Source organism: Podarcis pityusensis, assembly GCF_964106645.2.
Source record: "Podarcis pityusensis genome assembly, chromosome: 15".
Taxonomy (NCBI): Eukaryota; Metazoa; Chordata; class Lepidosauria; order Squamata; family Lacertidae; genus Podarcis; species Podarcis pityusensis.
In genome coordinates this window covers 25,426,047-25,449,400 of record NC_138040.1, presented here as the reverse complement: position 1 = coordinate 25,449,400, position 23,354 = coordinate 25,426,047, and the positions used below count along the sequence as shown (strand labels likewise).

At 46.3% G+C, this 23,354-nt stretch overlaps 1 protein-coding gene and 1 long non-coding RNA gene across 2 annotated transcripts in view; one reads left to right on the top strand and one right to left on the bottom strand.

Annotated features, from left to right (window-relative positions):
- LOC308464231 (uncharacterized protein) overlaps window positions 1-23,354 on the bottom strand; it is a 49,328-nt gene that overhangs the window by 14,759 nt on the left and 11,215 nt on the right. The window contains exons 9-21 of the mRNA XM_080983356.1: window positions 20,626-21,024; window positions 18,551-18,721; window positions 16,963-17,120; window positions 16,707-16,847; window positions 15,633-15,771; window positions 15,096-15,286; window positions 13,585-13,710; window positions 11,408-11,609; window positions 4,876-5,038; window positions 3,872-3,986; window positions 2,539-2,808; window positions 1,661-1,801; window positions 684-932 (exon numbers count right to left, since the gene is read on the bottom strand). Coding sequence (XP_080839482.1) covers window positions 684-932; window positions 1,661-1,801; window positions 2,539-2,808; window positions 3,872-3,986; window positions 4,876-5,038; window positions 11,408-11,609; window positions 13,585-13,710; window positions 15,096-15,286; window positions 15,633-15,771; window positions 16,707-16,847; window positions 16,963-17,120; window positions 18,551-18,721; window positions 20,626-21,024 — 2,465 coding nt within the window. The remainder of the gene's footprint in view (window positions 1-683; window positions 933-1,660; window positions 1,802-2,538; window positions 2,809-3,871; window positions 3,987-4,875; window positions 5,039-11,407; window positions 11,610-13,584; window positions 13,711-15,095; window positions 15,287-15,632; window positions 15,772-16,706; window positions 16,848-16,962; window positions 17,121-18,550; window positions 18,722-20,625; window positions 21,025-23,354) is intronic.
- LOC308464412 lies at window positions 8,014-10,177 on the top strand. Its single transcript, XR_013980026.1, has 2 exons — window positions 8,014-8,090; window positions 10,003-10,177. It is a non-coding gene; the product is annotated as an uncharacterized lncRNA (long non-coding RNA).

Sequence of the window (23,354 nt, the reverse complement as noted above, 5' to 3'; positions counted from 1 at the left end):
ATAATCGCAGAGTCAGACCATTGCATGCAGACCTTATGCATGCAGAGTCGGTGTTCTACCTCTAGCTGTTGCCTTTTCCTGATACGTTACAGATGAATCCTGAATTTGGGGCACTGTCAGGGACCATGCTGAGGAGGGTGGGAGCCTCCCCCCTGCTCCGGATCAGGATCCTGAATTTTCTCAGGAGCAGTGGGACAGTATAGATTTGGAGCAGTGGTTTGCAGAGGGACAGAGTTCAGAAGACAAAAGTTAGGAAGAACTGGGTAGTGAATAGCTGGGAGAAAAAGAACTGGGAGAGAGAGAGAGAGAGAGAGAGAGAGAGAGAGAGAGAGAGAGAACAGAGTCTGGTTCGCTAGAAAGTGTCCAGCCGATCAGTCCAAGGTCAAGGAGATTAGATAAGGTAGCTCCACAGAAGGCACAGTGGTTGCGAGATCAGATTGCAAGACGAGGAAGTGACTCGGGTGACTTGGGGTGGAGTGGGTGGAAACCTTAACTGGAAGCACCTTCACTCCAAGAATGGACTCTGTTCTTTTGCTGTGATCATTAAAATCTCTTTAAACGGCAAGAGACTATTTTTGCTTTGTTCTGCTTATCCACAGCCAAAGGGAGGGAGGAAGCTGTTTCCCCAAAGCCTGACAACCACATCTGGATGCAGCCAGGCCAATGTAGCGCAGTTTCTGTACCTTTTCCTCTATCTGTGCTTGCAGTTCCGTTTGGATCAGTGCCTGTAGCTTCCTCAGCTCAGCTTCATCCATTTCTTTGAAAGAGACAAGTATTTCCCCTTCCTTAGAGGACTTTTGGAGAAAGGTCATCACTCTCTCCACCTGATGTTGCTCAGCTGACTGGGACACCTCACGGGCTACCATTTCCCCTGCAGCTGTGTAGCATAAGTTATCCAGAACCTGTAATACGTCTTCCGGACAGCTCCATCTCTTAGGGCAGAAAGTAGAGAAATTCACACCAATGTTAACAGTGGCGTCACCATGGGAGGAGCTGCAACTGAGCAAAGTTAGAACAACTCATGAAGATAGTGCATGCAGGGTATAAAGGTAAAGGTAAAGGGACCCCTGACCATTAGGTCCAGTCGTGACCGACTCTGGGGTTGCAGTGCTCATCTCGCTCTATTGGCCGAGGGAGACAGCGTACAGCTTCCGGGTCATGTGGCCAGCATGACTAAGCCGCTTCTGGCGAACCAGAGCAGCGCACGGAAACGCTGTTTACCTTCCCGCTGGAGCGGTACCTATTTATCTACTTGCACTTTGACGTGCTTTCAAACTGCTAGATTGGCAGAAGCAGGGACCGAGCAATGGGAGCTCACCCCGTCCTGGGGATTCGAACCACCAACCTTCTGATCGGCAAGCTCTAGGCTCTGTGGTTTAACCCACAGCGCCACTCACGTCCCTATACAGGATATAGTTACCCATTAAAAGCAGGAGAACTGATGCGGAGGAACATAGGAAGCTGTCTTGGCCTGAGTCAGACACTTGGTCCATCTAGCTCAGTATTCTCTACACTGGCAGGCAGCCAGATTTTCAGAGAAGGTTCCCTCCCAGCCCTACTTGGAGCTGTCGACCATTGAACCTGGGACCTTCTGCATGCAAGGCAGGTGTTCTGTCACTGAGCTATGGTCCTTCCTCCGAAACAAGAGGCTGGGCTGTACCTGGAGATGGTTGTAACAATCCAGAACTCTGTGTATCCACATTTGCTTCATAGCTTCTTGCTTCACTATCTTGCTTGCCATGGCTCGCAGTTTCTGAGCCACTGAGCCTCTGCCCAGCTTGCTCTCCAAAGTTTGAGTTTCCTGCAGAGCAAAAGATAACATTGCTGTAAGGGCATTGTTTTTTCCAGGGGGGATGATGATGATGATGATGATAATGATAATAATTTTTATTATTTATACCCTGCCCATCTGGCTGGCCTTCGGCAGCAACTCTGGGTGGCTTCCAGTATATATAAAACCATATTTTTTAGTTTAGACGTCATCCTCAGGGTCCCCACCAAGCCTGTGCTTTTGTCCCCCTGGAATGGGGTTTCTGCAAAGAATAAAGGACTGCTAAAGTGGTCAAACCAATCTCTTTGCTAAGTTGATGATTCCAGCCAAGTCTGTAAGGGATCTGCCTTGTTTTGTGAAGTGTGGTCCAAATTGGACCTTTCTCCTACTGTTGGCTGGAGGTGGTGTTTTCGAGCTCTGTGGGCCAGTGAAGGAGAACAAAGAACTAGCAGCCTAGAATGTTGAGTTGAGAAGAAGAGGCACTGGGGCTTGTCTTGCTCTCTGTGCTGGATCTAGAGCTATGACAATGGGAAACCCAGTAGGGATGAGTATTTGTTTATATATGTGCTCTACAGCTAAGCTATGGCCCTTTCCCCAAAGTCTCTGTACCTTTCCCTCTCCCCATAATATCCGTGCACCGATCGAACCCAACCCACCTCTCTGCCAAATGCATCCACACCAGCCTGTCATTGAATAACACAGGTTACAGAAAAAGGGAATGAAGACAGGAGTCTGCTAAGCCCAGGACTCCAGGAGCTGCAACTCACACTGTTTGCTTTTGCAAGGCTTAATCTAGAGGGGGGGCCTGCTTTTTGGAGGTTGGCACCCAGCGACGCAAGATTCTGCAGGATTTCTTCCAGAGAGAATAAAGCCCCATCTTTGAGGGTTCTTTCCTCAGGGCTGAGCCCGGCACATTTAATTTCTTCCCAGTGCTGCTGTCTAAGCTCTTCTTCAGCATGCTGGTGATACTCAGCCAGCTCCTTCAGGAGGCTGTCCCAGTTGTTGGCCGCTCCCAAGTTATGCCTTTGTGTCGTTCCCTGGAAATATAGGGATATGGGAAGCACAGGGCAATAAGGTCAATTTCTTGATGCAAAGGGATCATTGAGCACAAAACAGATATTAAAAATGTCAACGTTCGGGTGGCAGTGGAAGAACCTTCTTCAGCCTTTGCTGCTAAACTGGAGAAGTCACTATCGCTCAACAAGACTCCAGTGTGAACTGGTAAATTAGACTTTATCAGGAAATTGGATTTCATGCTTTTAGGTTTCAGTAAAGACATCAGGATGTAGGGAGCTGCCTTATTCAGGGTCAGGCTGTTGGGGTGGGGGAACCACCAGGGGTTGGGAATAATAATAATAATAATAATAATAATAATAATTTATTTATACTCTGCCCATCTGGCTGGGTTTTCCCAGCTGCTCCTAACAGAATATGAGAAATACAATAAAACATCAAACATTAAAAACTTCCCTAAACAGGGCTGCCTTCAGATGTCTTCTAAAAGTCAGGTAGTTGTTTATTTCCTTGACATCTGATGGGAGGGTGCCACTACCAAGAAGGCCCTCTGCCTGGTTCCCTGTAATCTCACTTCTTGTGGGGAGGGAACTGCCAGAAGGCCCTCGGAGCTGGACCTCAGTGTCCTGGCTGAATTATGGGGGAGGAGATGCTCCTTCAGGTATACTGGGCTGAGGCCGTTTAGGGCTTTAAAGGTCAGCACCAACATTTTGAATTGTGCTCAGAAACGAAGCTTTGTCTCTCCAGATCTTGTTGGACTCCCACTCCCATCAGCATGGCCCTTGGTCAAGGATAATAGAAGGTGGAGTCCTACAACATTTAGAGGGCCACAGACTCCCAATCCCTTTTCCAGTCTTTACACTGATTGACAGTTGTTCTCCAGGGTTCTTTTCCAAATCTACCTGGAGATATTGGGGATGGAACCATAGCACCATTTTTTGATTCATGCAACCATTCCAGATAATTGGATGCTGAGCATCAAGACCAATCATCCACCTTCAAAGATCTCATTTACTGGAGGAAACTCCATAGAGCAAATTCTTTCTCTTGCCCATCACCCGTCTCTGTGACAGACAGCTCTCTCACCAGGTCCTTTCTCAGCTTGGAGGATTCGCAAAAGCAAGAGATCATGTTGATTTCCTCAGCCATCAAGGACAGCTCAAGGTGCACCATCTCGCTGGCGTGCTTCTCCAAGAAAATCCTGCCCAAACAACAGCACAGGTGATGTCAGGAGGCGCTGGCAGATTTATAAGCTGCCATGTGAGAAAGAGATGAATTGATTCTCCAGTTGCTGAAAGAATGGCAGGAAGAGGCGGGAGCTGTCTTGAGCCCCAAGGGGCTGCTGGGATCAGATGTTGATTGAAAGGCACTGATGCAGGAGGATGAAGGAGCAAAAGGAGGAGGCTGAATGGTGGGAATGTGGACAGGAGGAGGAATGGATCTTCCCTATCTTCCCTGACTTCAGCCACTTTGGAAGAGGGAGCATGGGTGCTGGTTCTCCCCCCAATTTTCTGCAGAGAAAAGAGCCTCAGTGGAGGCTGGGGAGGACTTGGAACTGCCAAGGGGGGAAGCAGAACCTCCTCTGATCATAGAATCATAGAATTGCAGAGTTGGAAGAGACCACTAGGATCATCTGCCTCCTGCAATGCAGGAATCTTTTGCCCAATGCAGGGCTTGAACCCACATCCCTGATATTAAGTCTCATGCTCTACCAATCGAGTAGTCCCAGAGCTTAAGAGCCCTATGATTCTAAACACTGTGAATGCCAAGAAGAAAAAGCATCATAACCACAATCCCGTGAAGAATTAAGACAGCACAGAGCTGTAATAACACGGAAGCTCCTTCCCAGCCTTCCCATTGGCTTGAGAAGTGTGTTGACTCCTCCCTAAAAGAAACTGCCTATCCTATGGCCTTTAAGGAATAAGCTCTCCCTGTTTTGCACAGCTGTTCTGTATCATGCTTGTGCAGAAGAGGGAGAATCTTAGGGTTATGCCAATGGCAAGAGTGTCATTAGAGGGTAGCCCAAGGCCCCCAGCGCCCGGGTGTTTTGTGCTGGGCCTTGGAGCTTGAGGAAAACCCATGCATCTCACCTGGTCTGGATTTCTTGCAACAACTGGGATCTGTTTGGTGTGGACCAAGAAGGTGGCGCAGGCGAGAGAGTTGCCGCAGCAAGAGCCATTTCCTGCCTCGTTTCGGTCCGGAATGCTTCGCCGGCAGCTTCAGACACCTTCAGAGTGCTTCTGGATGAGTAGCCTATAGGAGGAATGAGAGGTGTCAAAGGGATGCTTCTTTTGAAGGCTTATCAAATTCACCATTTCTCTGGGAGGGGAAGCACTGCGTAGAGCAGGGTGTCTGCAAACAAATGTGGAGCAGCTTGGTAGTGGCATTAAGTGAGACAGCTGCCCTAAGCCAAAGAAGCGACGGCTTTCAGGTCCAAAAAGCTGGTATTCTAAAGCACCAGTGAGGACCTTTTCCAACCTGAGGGCCACATTTCCTTCTGAGGGCCACTGGTGGTCGGGGCCAGAGGTAAATCGAGCAGACCAATAAGGGTGAATTTGACCTTGGAACAGTAGGCTGGTTTCCACTTACACTCAAACATTCCTCTCTATCCTCTGTCAAGGCAAGCAAGAGTTCAAGCAAGACACATTCCATCTGGGCAAGGAGGAAGAAAAGCAGGGCCAGGAAGGAGTGTGGCCTGGGAAGGAAAGCCCCAAGGGCCACATAGAAAGGCCCAGAGGGCCACCTAGGGTCCCCGGGCCTGAGGACCTATATTTTATCCCTGGTCTAAAATTGGATAATGGGGATGGAAAAGGCAACCGATGAAGTAGTCCATGGCATGGGCTGAGGGTTAATTAGATTAGCTGGTGAATTAGCTGAGAGGCTGAGGGCCCAATCTGAGGTGGCATTTCTACCTTTGCATAGCTGCTATCTTGAAAAATAAGCCACTAGTACCAATGGTTGTTTCTGCAAATTGCAACCGTGGTGGGGACAAAAGTTTGGAAATCCCTTCCAAACAGGGCCGGTCCTACTATTAGGTAGAGAGAGGGAGAGCTGCCTCAGATATCCAATGCCAGGGTGGTAGCTGCCCCTCAGTCCCTGAAACTAAGCTGTTCTGGGGCCCCTAAGCTGGCCTGGTGCCCCCAGAAGAGATAGGGTATGTTTTTTCCCATTGCTAGTGCCGAAGCAAGATTCAGCAGCAGCTGTGTTGGGTTCTGTATGTGGAACCAGTGGAGGGGGCAAAAAGGAACAACATGCGAGAGGAAATGTGTGGTTTTTACCCTGCCTGCTATTAATTACGTTAATGCAGTTCTGGTAGTTTTTAAATAACCACCAACTAGTCTGAAAGTGCTGATGAATCTTAAAGGCTTTTGGAATTCTTCCCAGCTTGAACTGTATCCTCCCCACCCCCTAGTATTCAGTCCTAAGATACGGACAAGTGACAAGACTTTGTACATCTAAAAGAAAGTTTGAGAAACTATGGGGGTTCTATTTTATTTATTTTTAATGGTAGGACATTTAAGGCTGAAGCCAGATCACTGCTGCTTAACAGAAGCCAGAAGGCGGAGCAGGCAGTCTGGACTGGGGAGAAGTCGTGTTTTGTTTGCACGTTAATGGGAAATGACCTAATATGCACATTTTGAACCAATCTGTGCACCGCAGGAGAATTCAGCTTCAAAATGCCCACTTCTTCAAATGTTGCAATGCAGTTCTAAAGAATAACCCTGATGCATATATAAGGGGGAAGAGTGCATAAAAACGCACCACAACGAAAACATTAAAATGCATTATACAAGGGGGAATTACTTGCAAAAATGTGTGTGTTACTTAAAATTATACATGAAAAAGTATTTTAAGAGAGGCTCATACTAAAATGCTGACAAATTTCCATGAGCTTTGAAAAAAACACACATAACCCACATATTGCTGTGGATATGTGGAGATCTGGATTTAGGAAAGTGAGAAATAAAGTAAAGGAACCCCTGACCATTAGGTCCAGTCGCGCATGACTCTGGTGCTGCGGCGCTCATCTCGCTTTATTGGCCGAGGGAGCCGGCGTACAGCTTCCATGTCATGTGGCCAGCATGACTAAGCCGCTTCTGGCGAACCAGAGCAGCGCATGGAAATGCCGTTTACCTTCCCACCGGAGTGGTACCTATTTATCTACTTGCACTTTGACGTGCTTTTGAACTGCTAGGTGGGTAGGAGCAGGGACCGAGCAGCGGGAGCTCACCCCGTCACGGGGATTCGAACCGCCAACCTTCTGATCGGCAAGCCCTAGGCTCTGTGGTTTAACCCACAGCGCCACCTGCGTCCCTAAGTGAGAAATAGAAGGAACTGAAATTGACGGATTTCTCTGTTCATACTAGGTAGTCACTTAGTGGGCAGAATTCAAGGCACATCTGCAGTATCTGAACTAACTTGTGGACCTGCCATGACCCACGGGTGTGGCTGCCTTCCTGACCAAACTGATATTGCATCCCAGACACTTCAGGAGTTGCTTCTAGATGGGAGCTTGGTATTGCAAATGGGATCTTAGCATCATAGCATCATAGAGTTATAGAGTTGGGAAGGACCACTAGGATAATCAAGTCCAACTTCCTGCAATGCAGGAATATTTTGCCCAATGTGGGGCTCAAACCTACGACCCTGAGATTAATAGTTTAATGCTCTGCTGACTGAGCTAATCAATGCGTTGGAAATGGATTTTTAACATATCACATTTTATGTGGGAAACACTTCAGCCTAGCATGGGCATTCGCAAACTTTACTTGGCTGGAGAACTGCATTGCAAAATTTGGAACTGTGTGAATTTCAAAGGATGTCTATGTGCTGGCTTCAAAAGTGCAAATTGGGTAGGTTCCCCCTTTAAGTAGCTTAAATAATAAACAAATGCATGTGAAGTGAATCTAATTCGTCTACATAAGATATGGTAAAAGGCCTGTGCACAATCAACAGTTGCTTGAGGAAGGACTGGATGAAAATAAAAATCTTTAGCATTTTCTGAGTGCAGCTCAGCTCCCGTTTTGGCCCTGTCAGCAGAACCCTAATGCCTGCCTGCCTGCACATCTTCCCCATCCTGTTCTCCATATTCCCAGCTCTAGCCTAGCACTGTCTGCCAACACCCCCCCCCCCACTTAGATCTATTGTGTAACTAAGAGTCTGGTTGCATCACAATTGATAGATCTGAATTCCCAGGAGAGTGGGGTGGGGGGTGGGGAGTAAAAGGGATGCCATCGATTTTCTGTACTTCATCCACTAGCTGCCAAGTTGAGGACAGAAGGAATCCTGTGCTAACAGACTCCGGGTATGCTGCTGAATTAATTGAGGGGGGAATTAAACTGCAGAGGGAAGCAGTTTAGATGCAGAGTGTTCATAGTGCCTTCACATGAAAATCTTGTGGTCAGGGTTTGAATAATGCAAGGGCACATCCGCACAGACAGATTCTGAACCCGCCCAAACCTGGAAATTAAAAGGGAATAAAATCAGAAATGGCATCTTCAATGCAGAGAGTTTTTGCTCTTTTCCGAGCAATTGTCTCTTTTTTAATTATTGATGCTCATTGTTTTGATAATTTTATGGAAACCGCTTTGCGAGGTTCCCCCTGAAAAGTGGTGTATAAAAATAGTTCTCCTAGACAAAACAAATAATTGGGAGTCTGCGCAGCATAGAGACATAAGCACATCAGAAGGAGACAGGCCAGTGGTCCATCTTGTCTAGCATCCAGTTGTCACAGTGGACACGGGTGGCACTGTGGTCTAAACCACTGAGCCTCTTGGGCTTGCCGATCAGAAGGTCGGCGGTTTGAATCCCCACAACGGAGTGAGCTCCTGTTGCTCTGTCCCTGCTCCTGCCAACCTAGCAGTTCGAAAGCACGCCAGTGCAAGTAGATAAATAGGTACTGCTGTGGCAGGAAGGTAAACGGTGTTTCCGTGCACTCTGCCTTCCGTCACGGTGTTCTGTTGCGCCAGAAGCAGTTTAGTTCTGCTAGCCACATGACCCAGAAAGCTGTCTGCGAAAAAACACTGGCTCCCTTGGCCTGAAAGCGAGATGAGCGCCACAACCCCTTAGTCGCCTTTGACTGGACTTAACAATCCAGGGGTCCTTTACCTTTACCTTTACCTTTACCTTGTCATAGTGGCCAACCAGATTCCCATTATGGGAAGCCCCAAAGCAGACCCTGTGTGCAACAGCATTCCGAATCAGCCCAAACTTTGTAGGGTTATTTTCTAGCAGGCCCCAAAGGCACAATGTTATGTGAAGCGACTGCAGAAACCCCTTTGATGACTCCAACGTGCACTGCTCAGCCATTCCGTTAGCTGCCAGTGGGTGGTGCTGCCACTTCATTTCATTCTGCTCTGTAGGTCCAGCAGGTGGGGAACCTGCAAGCCTCCAAGCATTGTTGGTCAGACTTCAACTCCCGCTAATGTAGCTGATGGTCTGGGGGATGATGGGAGTTGTAGTCCAGCCACATCTGGAGGTACTCACAGGTTCCTCAAAGGAACAACAGCATCCCCACAGCATTAATGCCCACCCCCAACAGCAGGGTGCTTGGCGCGTTCATCCCAATGTGTCTTGCAGCTGAATTACTGTGTTACAAGCGGTTTGAAAAGTTTAATTTTTCGAATAAGACTTTGATCTCCTTGCTGCTAAGATTTTTGGTTAGATTTTTTAATTTCGTCTGCTTCTCTGTCGGCTAGTGCTTTTCTTTGAGCTCTGATTCTCTCCTGTTTTGATGTTTCACCATCAGGTGGTTGTTTTTCATTGAGAATTGTCAGGTATTTTCATTTTGGAGGGGGAAATGAGGCTAGAAATGGGAACAGTAAACAAATAAAGAAACGAAATCTTCATGAAATGGGTTTATGATTCCACTGTTGAATGCTTAATAGGCAAAGACTTTATAAGCAGGCATGAGTATTATATACAGTGGTACCTCGGGTTACATAGGCTTCAGGTTACATAGGCTTTAGGTTACAGACTCCGCTAACCCAGAAATAGTGCTTCGGGTTAAGAACTTTGCTTCAGGATAAGAACAGAAATCGGGCTCCGGCGGCAGCAGGAGGCCCCATTAGCTAAAGTGGTGCTTCAGGTTAAGAACAGTTTCAGGTTAAGAACGGACCTCCGGAACGAATTAAGTACTTAACCCGAGGTACCACTGTACTCGTATAGCTTTCCTTGGGCTTCTACAGGAGATATAATATGCCTTTTCCATTCATCAGGGGCAACAAGACTGAATCTTACTGCAACACTGGCTATGGAGCTGTGCTGCCTAGGGATGGGAAAATATGTCCATTTCTGTTTCTTCCAGTTTGTTATCTCCCCATTCTTCAGTTCTCCACATTTCATCATCAGTTTGTGATTTATATTTTAAATAAAAACAAAATCCTCACAAAACCCCCAGAATTTTAGTGTAAATTTCTTCTAATGTACTCTTTTCTTTTCTGCAAAGTCTTTTTCCAGAAAGCATTTTTGTACCAGTGTATGCATTTCAATGCACATTTTGCACTGGTATGTTCATTTTTTTTACATGTTTCTTGGCTGGAGACCCACATTGCAAAATAAAATGCAACAATGCCGTGGGTGGCTGCAACAACACATGCAGAATTAGTGGAACAATGCATGCACAAGCAGAATGCCTGCTGAAACTCATGGCCTGAACTTTGCACACTCACTGAGACGCTTTCTTCAGCAGTCCCAGACCAGCAACAAGCAGACATCCTCACTGGGGCACCATCTCAGAAGAATGAAAGTGGCCTTTTAAGTGATGGTGGGGAATGGCTCAAGAGCAAAAGTGTGATGGCCTGGGATTCAGACTCAGATGCTGAACCTGAGGGATCCCAGCCTGCACAGGATTCCTCACCTCCAAAACCAGCTGAGCGGGGGCTGGGGTATGAGCCTGAAGGGTCCTCACCTGTGCTGGATCCTCAGTTGCAGGCTCCAGCTGAGTCTGCTCTGGCTCCTGAGGTGATGGAGGACCCATTGCCTGCAAGTGCTCCACTCTCAGCCCTGTCAGAGGAAGCTGAGGTTGCCTCTGGGTCCGGTAACCCTCTAACCTTTCCTGAGCTGCAGAGGCTCAGGGCAGAGAGGCGGAGGGAACTAAGTTTCTGGAGGAGGAGTGCTCGTCTCCAGGACAAGAGAGGTGAGTCACCAGAGGATCGGGGCCGCCCTATGCCTCAGGGCAGATAAAAGCCAACCAGTCCCAGTCCCAAATTGTGGGAGCAACATTGTTGGTTGCTAGTTCCTGCCTGAACCCTGTCCTGCTTTCCTGCCTGAGCTCCTGACCCACCCTGGCTCCCTGCTTGCATGCCTGTTCCTGACTTCACCCGACTCCTTGCCCTGCACCCAGCTTCAGCTACTATGGACTGCCTCTGCGTTGCACCTCTGACCACAGACTGGACTTGGACCTCGCCTCTCAGATAACCCACGGGACCAGCACAAAAAGCTTGGGTGGCTGCCATAAGTTCCTCCTAGTATCTGCCACCTGAGGCATCTGCCTCATTATACCTAATGGTAGGGCTGGCCTTGCAACTCAACTGCACTTATTTCGTGGCTCAGACTACGGTTTCATCTCTTGCTCGGTTGAAAGACAAGCATTGCAAAGACCATGGAAACAGCAGACCACACCTTCTCCTGATCCCAGACCCAGAAGCATCTCAGGAGACAAGGGACCCCTTTTGTTCTCCTCCAGAGTCTGAACCACAGACTTGAGGAGTGGGATCAGTTTCCGATTGATGACTTCCCAACTTCCATGGGCAGTGCCGGCCATGCTGTAGAATTTTGCACCCGGGTAGTTCAGAAAACACTGGGATGAACCGGAGAGAAGGTCCTGAGACAGAGAAGAAGATTAACTCTCAGCAAACATTTGCCACTTGAATTTTTCACAGGGTTAAACCCAGCTATAGGAACCAGTAAAAGAAGCAACTCTTTGAGTGGTGAATAATATGAATAAACCCAATCCAGGGAAAACCTTTATTTTTGCAGCATGTGATCATCCTTGGGTTAAGCTTTTAGGAAGCTTCCAGATGACTGAGCATTCATCCTAATTTGTTTGCAGGAAGATCAGACAATATTAGCTGTTTAATGAGCATTCATTCTGATTTGTTTGCAAGGAGTCTAAGAACATATGAAGAAAGGTGCTGGCAGGGTCACCAGAACATCTACTCTAGCATCCTGTTCTTACTGCAGCCAACCAGATGCCTGTGAGAAACCCACAAGCCAGACCCAAATGCAGCAACTGGTATTCGGACACATATTGCCTCCAACAGTGGAAGTAGAAAATAGCCACCAGGGCTAGTGGCTACTGAGAACCTTAGGCTCCATAATTTCACCTAATCCTCTTTTAAAGCCATCAAAGTTGGTGGCCATCACTTCCTGCTATGGGAGCAGATTCCATCATTATCTACAGTATGCACTGTGTAAAGAAGTATTTCCTTTTCTCTGTACTGAATCTTCTAGCATTCAACTTCATCCACACCGAGCATAACTGCAGATCCTTCAAGTGTCCCTATTTTCCAGGGACAGTCCTGGATTTACAGAATCTGTCCCGGTTTTTGATTTGATCCCGGAATATCCCACTTTTCCTTAGGATGTCCCTATTTTCATCAGAGAAATTTTGGAGAGTATGGAGTTATGCGACCCCCAAGCCATCTGAAGGCAGCCCTGTATAGGGAAGTTTTTTAATTGTTTTTTAATGTTTTGTTATATATCTTGGAAGCTGTCCAGAGTGGCAGGGGCAACCCAGTCAGATGGACGGGGTATAATAATAATGATGATGATGATAACAACAGCAGCAGCAGCAGCAGCAGCAGCAATTTAAATAGGTTGTCCCTATTTTCACCAGAGAAATATTAGCGGGTATGTAACTGTATACATTCCTATCGTGTTGCCTCTTACTTGCCTTTTCTCTGAACTAAAAAGCCCCCAGTGTGCTGTAATCTTTCCTGATACGGGAGCTGTTCCATCCCTTGATCTTCTTGGTTGCCCCTCCCTGAACCTTTTTTTTTTTTAATAAAAAAAAAATAGCTTTACAGTATCCTTTTTCAGGGTGAGGCAACCTGAACTTTGTGCAGTATTCAGGTGTGATTGCACCACAGATTAGAAGACGTTTCATCAAGCAAAGTTTATCCCACACTTTCCAGTTTATTTCCCCATCACTTTTCTTATTGCAAAAAGTTTGATCTTTTGGGGAAGCAGGTTTGTTGCGCAAGAACTCCCAATGCACGTTGTTGTTGTTGTTACTACTACTAATATATATATGGACAAAACTCAGTGCAGCTTACAAATAAAAATAAGTACTGCTTAAAACATAGAAAATCAACCATTAAAAATCAATTAAACATTGATAGAATTACACACACACACACACACACACACACACACAATCTATTAAAGTCATACCAATAATCACAATAAAAACAGCATGGCATCAGCCTTTTCATTAAAAGCAGTTAGTTCCCAAAAGCCTACTGGAACAAAAAAGTCTTCACCTGCCAGTGGAATGACAACAAGGAGGCAGCCAGTCTAGCTTCTATAGGGAGGGATTCCAAAGTCAGAGCAGCCACTGAGAAGGCCCAAGTGAGCCTGTGAGGGAGTCAGGACCAAGAGAAGGGCTTCCCCTGAAGATCTCATAACCCTGGCAGGTGCATATGAGGGAATAAGGTCTTTCAGATAGCTTGGACCTAAGCTGTGCAACCTATGAATGAATCCCACCCCAAAACGGTGACAGTCCAGAAGAGCCCATAGACACACCTGGTAGTAAGTTGGTTTTCAATTTGCTACCTATGTTCACAAAAACGGCATACCTTTGTCTGTAGGGCCAGCGTATCTGATAATATTCGGAAATATTCCAGCCTGCAGTGGGCACTCTCCACGCTGGTCTGCTGCTTTGCAATGTGTTCCTGGAATCCAGCTACAAGCTGCAGTGTGATCTGGAAGAAGGCAGAGAAGCAGGGATGATCTCAACCACTTCTTCCCATTCCCACCATCTTGCTTAAGAGCAGCATTAAGCATCAAGAAATGTGACTGCCGAGATTTTTGTGTTGCAAAATGTTAACATGGATCATGCAGCAAAATGTTACCAGAAAATTTGGGACCCATCTTTTGGTGGCCACAGATATGATGCACAACCATTTTTTAAAATTGTTTTTGAGCTTGATCATGGCTAACTCCAGTCCATTGCTTTTGCTGTGTCTGCTCTGAGTAGAACTTAGTTGGAGACAATCCCATGCTTGGTTGTTCATTACCTGCTTTCCTATCATGTGCTACTTTAGACATTATTGTTATGTGCCACCCCCAATCTCTGCTGAGTGTTAGCAAGATTCCAGGAGGTTCCAGAGTTGCGTTTCCTTCTTGAAAATTAGGCACAGTAGAGACTGCAGTGTCTTTGAGATGTATGGTTTTATTTACACATATAGACACTGATGGAGAGAGTGCAGAATATCATACCTCAAGAGTGCCTCCTGTTTCTTCTCCATAACTTCATCAAGCTTGGGTCCTGAGCAGAGGAAAGCCATGCTCCCTGGTCTCTGGGTACAACCCGGTTCTGCCTACTTCCTGCTGCTTCTTCCCCCAAAAAACCTTGCCAAAACACAACTTCTCCTTCTGCCTCCATTATTTCCCACTGTAACCCTGGCAACCTCCCTCTCTGTGCCCAGCAGAGTCTTCTGTTTTATCAGTGACTTGCATTGATGGGTTAATGACTGGTCAATCCAGCCTTTGTTCCTTAATGGCTAGCGCCCACACACTCTGGCACGCAAAACCTATAATGCTATTATGATAATTCAGAGTTTCAAACAGAAATGCAAAGGACAGGCAAAAAAGTGTTACCCATATATGTCATTTATTTAAAGCACATTCAGATACATTGCTTCCCCCAAAGAATCCTGGGAATTGGAGTTTACTCACTACAGACCTGCAATTCCAGCACCCTTAGGCAACCATAGTTCCCAGAAATCTTTGAGGGTGTGTGAAGAAGGGACCCCATCAAAGAAAAGGAAAGAAGTACCCAGAGAAGTACTTGATGATTTGCTTCATTTTCTGACTTGCCTTATGCTAATCTCTCATCACCGCAAGCCAACTTGAAAGCCACATTATCTGCTCACTCACTTGCTGGAGCAAGAAGACTCTGTAAATTGCCCTGGCACTCTAACAGATGCTGTGACCACCTCTTCTCTAAGAAAAGCACTGGAGTTGTACCCACCTGCATTCTTCCCCGCACTATACCACCGGAGACACAGAAATCAGGGTTTTTAATGTACAGTACATCAAAGCCAGATCATGGCAGATTATGTTGGGGAACAGGTGGTGACCTCACCTTTCTGGATTTCTCTCTAATGGCCTCTTCCATGTGCAAGCCTCTGCTCCACTGCCGTTCTGCCTCCTTCAACTGCATCTGGATCCGTCCTTCTTCTAGCTGCATCCTCCGGACGAACTGGACCAGTTTCTCCAGCATCTTCCTGAGCAAAAGCCGAACTCTGCCTTCCTGGTCTCTCTCGTCCTTGTCAACTGGAGTCACCAAAACACAATCGTCTCAATGAGTAACACCGTTAGAAGCTCAGCAAGGACATTTTACAGAAGAGCTTGATGCAACTGCGCTGCTCTAGGGCATAGCTGGGGAAATTGAGGCCCAGAGGATTATGGGGTGGGGGGGTTGAGTGGGGTGGGAGGGGCCCCCCTGCAACCAACCAACCAACAACAAACAGTGGAGAAAATTCTGTAAATGTGTCTTTTTCTAAGGGGAAAGGAAACATCTCAGATATTTTCCAAGGGAACTGTCTTGTGAGAAACTTCAGCTCAGCTGTAGTTCAAGACAGCCACACAAACGCAATAGCCAGAAGCTGTGCCTCCATACCTCTCATCCTCAGAGACTGTTCTGTATCCCACAGCATGTTCTGATCTCTGCTAGCTCTCCTTTGAGTTTCCTGGGCAGAGGATTCTTCCAGCAGGTGATAGATTTCATCAGCAGGTCTTAATTTGATCCTATACCTTAACTGCAAGGGGGAGGGGAGATAAAGAGAATTAAGCTAAAATATGCTTTGCATGCAGAAAGTCATCCCAATTCATCTCCAGGTAGGGCTGGGAAAAACCGCCTCCTCCAGAGCCACTGCCAGTCAGTGCAGGAAATACTGGACTGGATGTAACTGTTACTGGACTCAGTATAAGGTGGTTTCCTATATACGTGTTTCATTCAGCCCTTTATGCAGAATCATAAGGACTGGGATCTTATTTTATTTTTAGTTGAAGAGGTCCTCGTGGTTGTTCTAACACCCACAAAAGCCTAAGTTCCCTCATGTCCTGGGTTTTCCCCAAGCAGTCGGAGACTGTGACTGTGAGTCACTAATCTCTCCTGTGCCCTTTTCATGCCTCTTCTAGTTCTGGGAGACAAGGGGTGGTGGTGGGAGGGGAGCTTGTCACAGCAGGAGGGGGAGATATCTGTGACTCTTCCCCAGCCTGACTCATCTCTGCCTCTTGGCCTCTCTACTCTCCTGCTTCAGCTTCTGCCTCTGATTCTGGACTTCGCTCTATCACAGACTCTCCCTGCTCACTAAACCCTGTTACTCCTTTAGTTTCCGATACTTGCTCTTCCCAGTCTTCTCCCTCCGACCACTCATCGTCATCCCACCGCTACTCCCCGGGCCCTGAGCCTTCCTCCCTTGGGGATTTCCCAGCTCGTTCCTTCCTACATTCCTCTGTGTCCAACCAGCCCATGACAATAATGCTGAGCTTGATGGATTAGTGGCCTGAGTTGCTCTAAGGCAGCTTCCTATCTATAGGTGGGGAGAATCTGTCTTTAACAAGGACGTGATGGTCTGTTGAAGTGCTGCTACCCCAGCCCAGGGGAATAAGCCCAGCATGCATACAGGGCAGAGGGCCAGAGCACTCTTCTAATTTCGCAGCAGGTATTGCAGGTAAAGCCAACGTGCACCTTTTTCATTTTCCCCTCCTTGGCTGCATCCAAGACATCCAGACATATAAAATCCAGCTCTTTAAAGAGCTCCTCTTCTTTTGCCCGCTGGCAGTGCCAGTATGCTTGCTTGGCATTTATTTCCTTCTCCAAAGCAACCAGCTGTAAAAACAATGATTTCCCATAACAGGCTGCACGAATCAGAAAGGAGTTTGACAAATAACAACCCCCCTTCCCCCTCTCCTTTATAATAATAATAACTTGGAATGGGAGTTACCAGTTCCGGGTCTGGATTTCCTCTTGGTAAGTTTCCCAGGGACTGGACCACAGGAATGACAGCATTTGTCCAAGGGTTAATTTGAGCCCCAATGACTGGACCAGTCTCGCCTGTTATGGGATCCACAGTTCTGAAGCCAACAGCGAGTGGAACAAGACCTGCAAGGAGTCAGAGCCAAACCATCAAGCCTAAGTGGGTATTAATGTGAGTTTTTATGAGCATGAAGTCAGAAAACTCTGAAGCATGATTAAACCCATACCATTGTGAGAAGCGTATTTTTTGTGTTGTTGCTTTTTGCAGCGGGCTGCTACATCCTTAATGTTTCTGGATTCTACCCCATTCATTCTAGACCATGATTTGAACCACAAAGGGCTTCACTATGGGACCACAGTCTCCACTCATTCCACCTTCCCCACTAGACAACTGCATATATATTTCCTACTTAACAGAAGAACATAAGAGTCCTGCTTCATCAGGCCAAAGACCCATCTAAACTCAGCATCCTATCCTTCCCGGAAGCTTCTGGAAAGCCTGCAAATAGGACCCAAATTCAACAGCAGTGTCCAAACTTGGGATTCCCAGCATCCTGTCTCAAACAGTGGAGGGTGAACATAGCCATTGGGGCTAGTAGTCACTGACAGCTGTATCTGCCATGCATTTGTCGAATCCTCTTTTAAAGCCTTCCAGTTTGGTGGCCATGGGTATATCTTGTGGGATTCCATAGTCTACTGCTACAATGCATGAAAAAAAGCATTTCCTTTTGTCTGTCCTGAATCTTCCCATATTCACCTTCATTGAATGGCCCTGAGTTCTAGTATTATGAAAGAGGGAGAGGCCCAATGTGTAGGTGTCGCCACACTAAAAGATTGATTTCTTGCAAGAGTGGAACAAATTTTATGCGGCACTTGTAATAGTGGCAGCTCCACAGAATGAAGTGGGGTAAGGAAATCCCTTAAGTAAACTGGTCCCAATCTGTTAAATGGCTTTGTATGCTAACAGTAAGGGACACGGGTGGCTCTGTGGGTTAAACCACAGAGCCTAGGACTTGCCAATCAGAAGGTTGGTGGTTCGAATCCCCGCGATGGGGTGAGCTCCTATTGCTCAGTCCCTGCTCCTGCCAACCTAGCAGTTCGAAAGCACGTCAAAGTGCAAGTAGATAAATAGGTACCGCTCCTGTGGGAAGGTAAACGGCGTTTCCGTGCGCTGCTCTGGTTCGCCAGAAGTGGCTTAGTCATGCTGGCCACATGACCCGGAAGCTGTATGCCAGCTCCCTCGGCCAATAAAGCGAGATGAGCGCCGCAACCCCAGAGTCGGTCACGACTGGACCTAATGGTCAGGGGTCCCTTTACCTTTACCTATGCTAACAGTAACATCATGGCACCCATCCTCTGAAAAATCAAGCACTGCCCCCAACTTTCAGCTATCCAAGAACACAATAAAATAATACAGCATTAGGAGCAACAAATCAGAGATCGTCTTCTTGTACTGCTGCTAAGCATGACACCACCTCCCTGTAGCTGACTGTGCGTCACCTGCTCACTTTCCTTCCTGCTGCGGGGAGCTTCCAGTCCAAAGTGTTAGCCCTCACCTTTCCCATCTGCATCTTCCATGGTCCCAGCTAACGGCATTGGCTGCCCTGTCTTCCAGTCACATTCAACTCCAAGGATGGGCACCATCAAATCAGAACCTCCTGGATCCGGGATTTTCATCCCAAAGACGGCAGGGATCCAGAGTTCTGTGCTGGGATATTTGATCATCCCTAATTTGGTTGAGATAGCGAAAGGATAGCCAAGTCAGTATGAATACTGTATTAGCAAATGCCCATCATCATGACAATAGGTGAATTTGGGTGTATGTATATGGAAAGAAGGAGAATTTGTATGTTGCTTATTTCTCTGTTACCCGTTTATTTTACAACTTCTTAAAGGGGCAGTGTGCATGTTTCTTTTCTTCGTCCTCATCCTTTTAGAAGAGAAGAGTTTGGATTTGATATCCCGCTTTATCACTACCCTAAGGAGTCTCAAAGCGGCTAACATTCTCCTTTCCCTTCCTCCCCCACAACAAACACTCTGTGAGGTGAGTGAGGCTGAGAGAGAAGTGTGACTAGCCCAAGGTCACCCAGCAGCTGCATGTGGAGGAGCGGGGAATCGAACCTGGTTCACCAGATTACGACTCCACCGCTCTTAACCACTACACCACACTGGCTCTCATGTGAGGTTGGCAAGGCTCAGAGAGAGTTATTAGTACATGGTCATCCAGTGAGGTTCTCAACTGAGCAGGGATTTGGGCCTGAGGAGTGAAATTTCTTTTGGTACATATTTTCTTGCAAACTTACCTAATCTACCCTTCCCAAAACAATGTGCAAATTGAAACTTTTCTTCCAAATTTGCCCACTTCCACATTTTGCAATGCAGCTCCCTGACCCAAGAATGTGTTATTGTACTGTGTATATTCAGGGAAAGAGCATACAAAAATGCATGTTCTTATGGAAAATTGCTTGCAAAGATGTGTATGTTAGGGGACACGCACCCTAAAAATTCTGATGAATTTTAATGAAATTGTTTAGAGGAAAAAACACACAAATTGATGCTGATGTCTGGAAAACTGACTCTAAAATTAAGAAACCCAAATGGACAGATTTTTCCATCCTTAACCCAATACTCTAATCACTGCACCATGTTGCATTTTATAGTGTTCCATACATAGACACAGGATTGTACTTGCAGTAAACCCAGTGGAAGTTATCTATGTCTGCTAATTTCAGTGGGCCAACTATTAGCATGTTGTGCAGTGTGTAGATACAACTCACATTGCACCACATCCCCCACAGCAGAGGTTTTCAAACTTTTGGGGTCCACGGCTCCCTTGACCAACTACATTCTTTCTGCGGCACCCCTGTGGGGCACAGGAGCCCAGTTGTGTTACCCCTTGCCTGCAGAGCTGGCAGCCTCTCACACTTTTTTAAACATCCTCCCTTGTGGAGGGTTCCTTCAGCCTCCTCTCTTCTCCTGTCTCCTTGGGAGTCCTCCGGGCAGCCACTGCTACTGTCCTGTTACCTGAGCTGCCCCCCACCCCAAAGAGAAGTGCCTCCCAGTGGCACCATCCATCTGGGGAGTTTGTAGCCAGGGCTGCTGCAAACAACTGTGCAAGCTTTTGGGAGGTAGAGACAAGAAAGGGCATCAGACAAGGGAGGGGAAGAAAGAAGGACAGAGGTCAGTGTTGCCCGCAGCATCCCCTGACCATCATTCAAGGCACCCCAGGGTTGAAAACCACTGCCCCACAGGATTGCTTTGAGCAAAGGCTGCACCTGTTGTTATGTACTGAAGTTCTCACCCTGGGCCAGCAGGGGATACTGTAGATAGTTATGCAAATGAAGGATCAAAAGTGACGTTCAGTGATTGGATAGTTTTAGAAAGTTGCTACAGTAACGTTGTACTGGAGGTCTATATAAGCAGGCTGACTGAGCACTTCAGCTCAGTTCTGGCCTGGCCTCTGAATAAACAAGAGCTGTTTGAAGAATCGCTGTGTCGTCTGATATGTTCACCCACAACTTAACACCTGTGGAACTTCAAGTACAGACTGATTTGTACGGAACAGTAACTGGCAGGGATTCATTTCTACAGAAGGATGTAGAACAACACAGTTGTAATTCAGAGCACCTACCCAGCTTGCCGCCAGTGCTCTTGAGAACTGATGCGTGGCCCCGTTGCTTCTCTAGGGTTCTTAGCTGGTACAACAAATAATCCAGCACCTCGGAGAGTACTCTTTTCATGTCTTCTTCTGCGGCTTTGAGGGCTTTCTGCCTATCTCCAGCAGAGCACAGGTCCTCACAAATGGCGTCCTTATACTCTCTTAGTGATTGAGCCACGTGGATCTGAGCTACAAGGAGGTTGGCGTCCAATACCGCCTGATAGCCCCCTGCGTGAGCGGCCATCTTGTCTTGCTGAAGGCAAATGCCTTGGACACGGGCAACCCTCCCACTCAGTGGCTCCTTAAAGGAATCCCCTATAAGGAGGACGTTCTCTGAGGGCCCATGGAGGCCTCCCACTGGAATGAGGTCTCCTGCATTTAAGAGACGAGCAAAGAAAGAAAAAAGAGTTAATCTGGATATTCACCTTCCCACATAAGGTTCAGGTTCATGTTCCATTTCAATGCTTTATTTGAATAGGGCCTTTCACTCAAAGGCCTGATATTTACAACACAACTAGTTTTCAATTCAACTCCCTTACACAGTAAACAATAAGATTTGTCACAGGAAGTTACAGTTTTTATTTTTATTTTTTATTGGGTTTTATAAACAAGAATAATGTTATACAAACAAGTATACCAAGTTTTCTCGTGTCATTTGTATATCACAAAAATAACATAGTAAACGTGGAAAAATATCTACAACATAAGTTTCATTATTAGTGGTCAATGTATAGGTTTCTTGGTTCATGAATTGGTTTAAACAGTTGGAAAGAAAGAAAGAAAGGAAGGAAGGAAGGAAGGAAGGAAGGAAGGAAGGGGAGGGGAACAGGAAGTTAAATGTGATGTGGAAGTTCAACATTTCCACATCAATTTGTGATTTTTTTCTTTCCAGAAAATTCCTCATGAAAGTTGCTCTGCCTTACAATCTTGATTCTAATATACCCATTTTTGCAAAGCCATTTCCCCTAACCTTATGCATTTTTGTGTACAGTGGTACCTCGGGTTACATACACTTCAGGTTACATACGCTTCAGGTTACAGACTCCGCTAACCCAGAAATAGTGCTTCAGGTTAAGAACTTTGCTTCAAGATGAGAACAGAAATTGTGGTCTGGCGGCGCGGCGGCTGCAGGAGGCCCCATTAGCTAAAGTGGTGCTTCAGGTTAAGAACAGTTTCAGGTTAAGTACGGACCTCCAGAACAAATTAAGTACTTAACCCGAGGTACCACTGTACTATTTTCACTTACACTTTAGCCCTAGTATATGCATTTTTGTACAAATTACTTGGCTGAAGAATTGCAATGCCAAATTATGAGAAGTGAGTATTTCAAAGGATGGCTGTGTTTTGAATCACATATTGTTTGAGAAAATACAGATTAGGCAGGTTCAGGTTCGTGAGGCTTCTCCTCAGTCACAGAAAAGAATATTTGGATGCCCATGGAGCAGAACTGAGACAAATCAGGAAATGGGTAGGCCTTGGAGTGATGCTTCACTCTTGTTTCTGAGCCAGGATCAACCAACCACAGAACTGAGTTATTATCTTATGCACTCGATATCCCATTTGCTTTGTATGTGGTTTGTATATTTATAGTGCCCCAAGGAAGGATTTGTTTCAAACATGTCAGGCCTGGAATAAATCTCATTTCTAGCACGCACAGTTTCTTTCTGCCTTTTTTGTCTGAACCAGAAAAAGTTACCCGAAGTTGAGGGAATGAAGAATCATGACCTAATTTTAACACCTCACATCGGTTGGTCAAAGAGAAAGACCAGCTCTATTTACTAATACAAGTAGGAGACACAAAGTGGATCATATACTAACTGGGAGGAAAAAACTCTTTGAGCCTGGAGCCTAGTTTAGACAAAGAAGTTAGGATAAACTGAGTTGGAGCTGGAGCTTAGGAGGCCCTCAGTCTGCCCTCTCCCTAATTTCTGGATGTCTTCATCCTGTCATTACCATGGAGTTGACAGAGACCGGAGGAAAATGAGGAATCTGTTCATCTCATTTTCTAACATCACTGATACAAAACTGAACAGAGTGAAAAATGCTTACTAAGCTGAGCTGGAAGACTCTAACAGACCCATTTTAATGCGCTGTTTATTACATTAATCGATCAACTGAACTACTTCCAAGAAAGTCAAATTTGCCTCAGCTGTTCAATTAATGAAGGCAGCACCTCTTAAGAGTAATCAATCATAGCTTTAATTTCATCTCTCTCACTCTTTCTAGAATATCTTCACGAAAAGGCTGGGGTGGTTATTGATTTTCTTTTTTAGCTTCTGAAATAATACTTCTAAATCAACAGTTTCTCTCAGAGACTTTTTGATTTGGAGTGTGTCACCTATTAAGTTCTACATGCCCATCACCTGTGGCTTATCATTCAACATCAAGATGGCAGTGGTAGAAACCAAGGCGTTTGATGGAGTCATTAATAGCCAGCATCTTGAAGGGCTAATGGCCCACCTACCATCTCCAACACACAGGCAGGGCTTGCCCTACCATAAAACAACCAGCTGCCTCAGGTGGCAGATGCTGGGGTTAGCATCAAAATGTAGGAGGGCAGAGTTATGTGTGCCTCATAGCTTGCTACATGCCCACTAAGGTACCATGATGCTTTCAAGTGTTGTGGAGGATGCTGTCATGTGACCTTCAACCACTGATGCCTGTCTACTTGGTTTCTCTGCACGGCATTGGGGAAGGTGCTA